Source organism: Otolemur garnettii, unplaced genomic scaffold, assembly GCF_000181295.1.
Source record: "Otolemur garnettii isolate 467f Iridium unplaced genomic scaffold, OtoGar3 scaffold00092, whole genome shotgun sequence".
In the NCBI taxonomy this organism is placed as follows: Eukaryota; Metazoa; Chordata; class Mammalia; order Primates; family Galagidae; genus Otolemur; species Otolemur garnettii.
Genome location: NW_003852487.1, coordinates 6854311 through 6862840, shown reverse-complemented (window position 1 = coordinate 6862840; position 8530 = coordinate 6854311). Strand labels below are relative to the sequence as shown.

The 8530-nt window shown below is 50.5% G+C and overlaps 1 protein-coding gene across 1 annotated transcript in view; it reads left to right on the top strand.

The window, feature by feature from the left end:
• CACNA1C (calcium voltage-gated channel subunit alpha1 C) overlaps positions 1 to 8530 on the top strand; it is a 559438-nt gene that overhangs the window by 488987 nt on the left and 61921 nt on the right. Inside the window, exon 28 of the mRNA XM_023516536.1 lies at positions 3913 to 3996. Within this exon, the coding sequence (XP_023372304.1) occupies positions 3913 to 3996 (84 nt within the window). The remainder of the gene's footprint in view (positions 1 to 3912; positions 3997 to 8530) is intronic.

Here is an 8530-nt window from a genome sequence, read left to right as displayed (position 1 = left end):
GAGTGGTCTCATGTCATCCTCTCCTCAACACTATGGTTTGTCCCATTTTCTAGGTGGGGAAACTGAGGCAAGGAGAGGTTAAATTATATGCTCACAGTTACCATTCTACCTCTAGAGATCAAGCTCTTAACCATGACACTGCCTCTTTCAACTTGGTATATGTTCGATCACGGAGCCAAATCAGGGCACAGATAATCCAAAAGAGAGGATCCAACATCCCTGTGCATGTGAAATGCATCATTTGATGCTTTTGCAGCCATTTTTCCTTCCCATAGTGATTTTCTGAAGCTAATATCAATTTGGTCTCCGTTTGCTCAGCCCACACCTGCAAGGGATGGAGGTTGGGCAGTGACCAGGAGAACCCACCTGGCCTAGGGTACAAGCAGCTCCGGATTGGTGGGTGGGGGCTGCCTGTTGCCTGGGTGGTGCCCAAAAGTCCATCCCTAGGGTGGCCAAAGAAGAGTCCTACCTCTGAACACACCCCCAGAGGCTGAGCATTTGAAAGGGAAAATGAGCTCCCTCTGTAGAATTTGCAGAGGCAAGGGAAAGGCTTACAACTGCAAAAACACTGCCCCTTCTGGTGACCCACCCTGCGAGAAGTTGGACATTAAGAGGTTTGGTGCCATTTCAAGAAGAGCTAGGAAAACCCTTTCCCCAAGCCCAACTTCCCAACCACGTGAGACCCAGTCACCAGGAAAACGAAGGGTGATAAGTATAACCTGGCTCCTAGCAAACTGACTTCATAAGAAAAGAAGTCTATGACTTTCCTACCCTCCTTCCTCCATTACACCCCCCCAAACCCTATTACCTTTCCAGCAAGTGAGGGGATGGGCAGAGATGGGTATGTGAGAGGCAGAGAGAAAGAACCCCAAGCTCTCACACTCCAGAGGAGATGGGGGAAAGGGCGTCCTCCCAGGCCCCACTCACCTAGGGATTTGCTGACTGAAGTGCAGGACATGGGCCAAGGATCTGGGAAGGATGTGGACCAGTGGGAGGAGGGGCTGGCAAAGGGGACAGAGACTTGAAAGGGGCCCTGAACCCATCTTCGTGGCCCAGCTGGGAGGTCTGGCGGGCTCCTAACACAGAGGGATGAGAAGGCGGGTGTCCGGGCCAGGGTTAAAGCTGCCTCTGAAAGGGACCCTGTTGCCCCCTAGACATGCTCCCCTCACCCCTGCCAGCTCTGCAGAAATCTCAGGGCTGGGTCCACAAAAGTCCTGGTGACAGGAGAACTGGTTGTTTTCTGCAGCCAGTGGAGGTCCACAGTATAGCCTGCCCCAGGACAGAGAAGTCAGGGAAAACATGATGCATTGATCCCAGCAGAGTCAGCCCAACCTGCGGGAGCCCGCGTGGTACCATGGGCTGGGGAGGGCCATGGCCAAGGAGGAACCAACTGTCTTGTGTTTTCCTTCTGGCTGCACATCTACAAAAATGTCCGGGAGAAAGGGTGACCAGGGATGCAAAGCCAGGAGGGTGCCAGGGTCCCTTGAAGGCATGCCCTTTCCCGCAGTGCGTGCCAGCTGATTAACCCGTGTGCACTGGTCTGGTTTGATCTCTGTGCGTCTCTTCCTCTCCCTCTCTCGTCTCTCAGAGGTGTTGCAGACCAAGGCCAACTCACGCATTTTGTTTCAGGTCTCTCTGGCGGGTGAAAAGATTTCCAGCTCATCCTCTTTTCTTGAGCACTGAAGCTCCCGCCCTCTTACCTCCCTTCCTGGCCCCATACCCAAATAATGTTTCCTTACACATTTTCTAGGCTGCTGCTGAGCCCTCCCGGATTCTGCTCTTGTTCTGTTTCTCTCCCTTCTCTTCCTTGACTTCCCTCCCTTCCCTTCTGAAATAGCTCTATCCACAAGATGGTATTCATATCAAGATAGTCCCCAGGGTTTTCCAAAATCTAATTCTACAACACATGCATTTGATAGTTCATTTGAGGTCTTCACTCCTTTCCCCCCTTCCCCCCCAATCAGGGATCCCCTTTTGCCCTGTGAATGACATCTGAGAACCTGGGAGGGATTTGGTTGTACCCTGCTCACAGCATGTGACTCTCTCAGCCTTCAAGGCTCTGGTATAGTCCAAAAAATACTCTGGGAAGCCAACAAGAAAGCCAAGGATTCAAGCTGACCCTCACCTAACCCATGCCCTGGCCAACCTCTGCTCTCCTAGTCTGGCTATCCAAAGCCTCCTTGGTGGTGTTTCTGTTTTCTTTTGGCAGAAATGCCTGGGAACTGAGAGGCCCCTTTCCCTGTGACCTGACCTCCCACACTAAGAATAACAGCCCTAGGACAGCGTGTCTTGCCGTCCCTCTGGAAAGGCGGCATGACTGGGGAGTGGGAAGTTCAGGGAGCTGGATAGAGCCAGGAGGAAATGGAAGAACACAGATTTTTGTCTCTTGTGAGTAAAAAGTGAAAAGGGCAAGTTGTCAGCCTTCAAGAGAGCTGGGGAGAGACCAGGGAGCCTCTCAGAGGACACTTCATGCTTTCATGGCCACTCACCGTCCACTAGATTCCATCCCCTGGAAGCCCAGAGAACAGGAAAAGGCTGGGCCTGATGGACAACAGTGGCCAGCCCCATCTCGGCCCCTTGCAGAACATTCCTTGAAAGACTAAAGGGGCAAATGTCCTTTAAGAGGACAAATCTCTTTGGTACTAGGTCCTCTCCCCACACCCATGGGAAATGTGACTGTCCTATTCCTAGGGTTCCTGAGCTGTGGGTGTTCACCTACGTCGTCATAGAACGTTGCTCTCTTGGCTCCCACACCTCTGGGGAAATGACCCAGACCCAACAAGCCCTTTGTAAAGAGTCCACCCATCCAGGATTCCTGCCACCCTACAGTACATCTGGGACAGCCTGTTCTCTGCTTGACCCAGTTGTCCCAGTATCTCAACTAAGATTTTCAAGATGTAGTATAAAACAAATAAAATCCACATCTACAGAATGAAGCAGTAAAGTCAGGACACTGGTCTCCCCTTCTGTGCTGGAATTGCTCCTCCATGGCACCACTGCCTTCTTCCCTTTCTAAGAAGCCAGTGTCCTTGTGCCCCACCAGACTACCCTGTCAACCCTGGGGAGGCTCTCAAGGACTTCCCGCACTTCGGGTGACACTAGCATCTCAGGGGACCCTACCTTAGCATGATCATGCTAGGAGAGGAGCCTGGGAGGGTGCTCAGGAGCCCCCCACCCCAGGGAGCACTGTCTAGAGCCACAAGAGATGTCCCCAGACCACAGGACAGGCCTGGACTCTGCCTCCTCTCAGGTAGCCAAGGATTTGCCAGGTAGAACTGCCCCCTAGGAATGTTTGAGTGTGTCCAGGGCAGGATCTAGGACCACCCCGATCTGATCTGCATAGAGTCCAGCTGATTATGGATCTTGTTTTAATGATTTGGTCCTGTTTTTATTTCTGAGCTTGACACAAGTTATGTCACCTCTGAGCCCAGATAGCCCGGCCCCATTCTAGCCCACACTCATTGCCCCGGCTCTCAGGGCCCTCTGTTTCTGGTCTCACCCATAGAACCACAGCCAGCTCACCTTTAGGGTGTCACACAGTGGGTCCCCTCCCTCCAGGGAGGCCCCTGTGGTGGGGAAGGACTGGAGGTGTGGGAGTGCTGGAGAGCCAGCAGCTTGCACTGCCTTCCCCACCCCCCACCCCCACTCCTGCCTGTGGAGGAGGGAGCTGGGCAGGTGGATCAGCAGGACGGGCCATGTGACTGAGGGAAGGCGGGCAGGGGGCCCGGATGAGATGCCCCTCCATCTCCCTTCTTGCCGGGGCCCTTGGGCTCCCGCCACAGTGGGGGCATCTGGAACTCCAACAGCAACACTGAGATGCCTGGACGATGATTCTGATGGTGATGTTGCTCTGTTCTTGTCTGTCTAATATTCCTTTTTAATCCCCATCCTGCCTGCCCCTCCCTTATGTAGGGTTACTTTAGTGATCCCTGGAATGTTTTTGACTTCCTCATCGTAATTGGCAGCATAATTGACGTCATTCTCAGTGAGACTAATGTGAGTATTACTCTGCCCTCCCCAGGAAACCTCCTTCTTCCTCCTCTGCCTCCTCTTTCTCTCTCTCTCACTCTCTCTTTACCTCCTTTTATTTTGTTTTTAATTTCCTGTTTTACCCGCCTCCAGTCATGCCTTTTATTGAACCTGCCGTCGTTCTATGGGGAAAAAAAGTGGGAGCCTCTCCTCCTTTTTTTCCACTTGTCCCAGCTCTGCACAGCTGTGCTGGGCCCAGGCGCAGGGCTGAGCGGGGACAGCGGTGGTGCAGGGACAGCACTGCCCAGCCTCCCAGGGCCCCAGCCCCGCGCCACATCTGAACTAACCCAGCTTTTATCAGGCCTCTACACCCTTCGAAAACCAGGTTACCCAGGTTTGAGCCGCCAGAACTGTAGAGTGGTAAGAGAGTATTTAAAATGCCCACGTAACCTCTTTCTTTTCTCATTTTTTTTCTCTTCTCTCCCTTTCTTCATGCCTTTTTTTTTTTCATTTTTCCTCTTCCCTTTTGTTTTGTTTTTCTCCTTTGTTGTTGGTTTTTTTTTTTTTTCCTCTTCTCTCTCTCTTTTCCTCGGCTTCTCTGCCCCATGCAGCACTATTTCTGTGATGCATGGAATACATTTGACGCCTTGATTGTTGTGGGTAGCATTGTTGATATAGCAATCACCGAGGTAAACGTAAGTACATGGCGTCTGTACCTAACTGTCCGTGCCTGCTCTAACATTCATTTGTCTTTTCCCGGATTTTTTTCCCTTCATTTTATTTTCTCCTCCCCACTTCCTTATTTTTATTTCATCTTTTTGTTTGTTTAAATTGGTTTAAAGAACTTTTTTTTTCTTGTCGCTTTATTTTCAAGTTTGTTTTTTTTTAACTTTGGAACGCATTAGGACTTTCCTTTTCCTTTTAAGTTTTGATTGCTGCATCTTTTTCTCTCTCCCTTTATAATCAGCGTGGCATGACTCACACTGTATAGGCGGATGCAGCTCTGAATATTGTGGAGGGAGAAAATGAGGGGATATTTGCCCCACTGGGCAGCTGCCGGGGCAGGGACCCAAACCTCTTCTGATCCTCCACCTTCTCCTTCAGCCTGCTGCCTCTCTCCCTCCCAACTTTTGGTCCCCACAGCATCTTGGAAGGGAACTCCCTCAAAGGGGCACATCTGAGTTAAAGCTAGGATTTTGCCTTCATTGTCAGCCGTGACCTACCCATGCCCAAGGTCTTACATTGAATGGGCTCTGTTTCAATTTACTATCAGTAGCCTATGCAGGCAGCCTAGGCCCCTGCAGGCTCATTGGAGAGAGAAGAAGAGAATCAATTATGGTTTTTTGTTTGTTTGTTTAATAATTTAAAGAGATTTATTCTGAGCCAAATGCATGTGACCCTCTTGGAGCACATGACCTCAAGACGTCCTGAGAAAACGCACTGTGGTAGCCAGATTACATTTTGGTTTTATATATTCATGGAGACAGGACTTTTGTTTGTACCCCCTTCTCCAGAAGTAGTGAGAGCTCTTCTGGGTGGACCTTCCCTCCCACTTGCTGTGGAAGCAGCTCCAAGTGAGCTCCCTCCCCTGTACCTGCCTGGTTCTCCACCACCCACCACCCACCCTGTCCTCCAACCCCAGCCTAGCACCCTGGCCTCAGACAGAGCCCTGACCCTGGGGGCCTCCTGCCACCTTCTCCTTCCGAGAGCTGCCTCCTCCAATACAGTTCCTACCAGTCCCTGCACATGTCTTTTTGTTACCTGGCATGTTTAAATCTCCTCTCTTTATCTATAGGCAAGCCTCTTGCGGTTAGTCTTTAACATGTGTTGTTTAAGTTTTTTGTCGTTATTGTTCCTTAAATAAGAGACTTGATAATGTTTACTAGACTGTTGATGCACTGAACCTTGAATAACAGCACGGAGCAGACACTTTAGAGTTTTAAGATGTTTGAAACAACCTGACCAGCCACCCCATGGCCCCCATGCCTCCTTGCCTCTCCTCCATAACATCTTTTGCTCCCAGTCAATCAAATTGCCATGGTGTCTGCTCCCCCCATTAGAAACCCTGTCTCCCAGCAGATTGATTTAGGAAGAGGGGTTATAGTTGCTGGGTATTCCTCCCTTCTCACACTATAGCTCCAAATTCAATTGCCCTCTGTCTGTGAGAACCATGGGTTGTCTTTGTCTCACAGTATGAGAGTGTGTGTGTGTGTGTGTGTGTGTGTATGTATGTGAAGTTTCCTTCCACTTCTAGTAAATCCTACCCATGCTTTGAGCCTCCTCTCCCTTCCTGAGTAGATTCCCCGCTCTGTAGGCTGGGCCAGCCCAAGTGCCATCCAAACCCATGTGTTTGAGGGCAGTGCCTCTGCACTCAGAGTCTGTAGCATGCATGCTCTGAACAGAGGGCAACTGTGGGGAGAGGAACAGGAAGGCAATGGCAGCAGTGGGCCCCGCCTTCAGAGGGTTTCCTTCAGGCTACAGCAGATCCACAAGCAAAGCCATGCAGAGTGACCCAGGGCCCTGTGGCAGGGAAATCCTGGAGGGTGACAGCAAGCTGCCCCCCTGGCGGCAAGAGAGGCCCCACTGCCTAGGTTCTGGGTCTTCCCCCTGTTGGCAAGACCTGTCACTCTACCTGCCATTTTCTCCCAAACTATTCACATTTATAAAAGAAAACACACACACACACACACACACGTTTTTTAAGATATAAAATTTCTGCAGAAAAATTGGCTCTGTGGAGGGTAGAGAGGGTAAGGAGGGAGCCAAAATTTATCCAGCACCCCAACATTGTGTATAAGGCTTTCCTAGTTACAAGTCACTTTTGCATTTATCCCCTTTAATTCTTACCTGCCCTGTGAATGTGAGAGGCGGGACTGCTCCCCCCCCCCAGTTGCTGCTGCTGAAGGCGCTGATGGAGAGACTGAGTACCTTTCTGTGCGTCTGCTGGGGGCCAGAGTACCCCTGTCTCTCTAACCCATGTCCCCCCGCGTGTGCTACCACCACCCAGTATTTATTCAGACCTTACATTCTGTAATTGGTGTTATAAATAACCATAGGGTGCTCCTTTTCTTCATTTTCTAAGAATGATGAATGGCACATCTGCAGGGTTCTGCTGCACCTCCCTCCTCCTCTCTCCCTCTCTCTGTACCTGCACGTGTCCTAAATCTCCTCACTTTCTCTATATGCAGGCTCTCTCGTGGTTAGTTAGTACCCCTCGTCCCACCCTGCGAGGCCCCTGGCTGCCCCAAAATGAGAGGCTGGTGGTTCTGAGTCACACTCAGGGTTGTCTGGGTTACATGAAGTGCCCGTGACTGAGAGCCAGCGCAGGTGTCCAGAGACCCGGCCCCTATTTCTGGACTGCTTTTTTTCCCTCTCCCACACAACTTATGGCTTCTGCACAAAAAGAACCAACATCACATCACCCGAAGCAGGAAGGCAGTTAGGAGAGAACTGGACCTAAAGTCAGAAAACTGGCAAGTTGCTGAGTCTTGCTGCTGCTTCCTGTCAAAGTGTTACCAAAAAGGCTGGAGACGGAGGGTTTTTATCTGTCAGAGGAATGTGATATTTGCAGCAGTATATTTTGAAGCTCAAATAAGAGGATCTATTTAAAAACCATATGTAAACTATAAAGCCCTGTGAAATGGGAGAGATTGTGGCATCCAAGCAAGTGACATTCTTTCCAAAACCCCTGTTGGCATGACTTGGTGGGTCTAGCCTCCAACCAAGATCATTTCATTAGTCTAAGAGCCCTTGTTTCCCAGAGAGGATAGACGCATGGAGATGGCCGGCAGGGACAACCAGACCAAAGCAAAGACAAGCTCGCTGACCACTGTTCATGATTCTGAGGCCTCACAGTTCTGGACCACACTCAGGCAGCAGCCAGTATGATGACGCCAGAATAAGCGAGCCCCGGCGCTCAGTCTCAGAAGCAGCTGCCTCCACCCATAGGGCTCTGCCTGTAGGACATTAACGACTTGTGGGCAGCTGTAGGATTTTCTTCCCAATCCCATGGAATCCTCCAGAAAACCCTGCCTCTCTAGGTCCTTCACAGATTTTTTTTTTAACCATACTGTCATTACAAGACATATATCCCCAGAGATAGGGTCTACTTGGAAGGTATCTACACTGTAAGCCTCACTGGAATCCCTGAGGGCTTTTCACCTGTAACCCATCTTCCTTGGTGCCTTTAACCCTCCGGGAAGCAACACTCATTCCCTTCACCAAACGCCATATTCATCCTATCTCCACATATTCTCCCCATTAAACTCATCTCCCATTTCCTCCTTGCCTTTGCCAGGCTGTGGTGCCCCTCCCTCTCAGGAAGTGGATTTCCCACCAACCCCTGGAACCATCATTCATCCAGCCAACTCTATAGCCTTACCTCTGTGTGTCAGGCACTAGTTTAGGTGCCTGAGGCCCATCAGTGGGCAAAACAAAAGCTCCTGGCCTCATGGGCTCATATCCTAGAGCGGGATAATCAGATAGCAGGTGTGGGAAGTAAGTATGCAAAACAAGGAAGTCATACAGCGTGTTAGGAGATGATGGGGACTTTAGGAAGAAA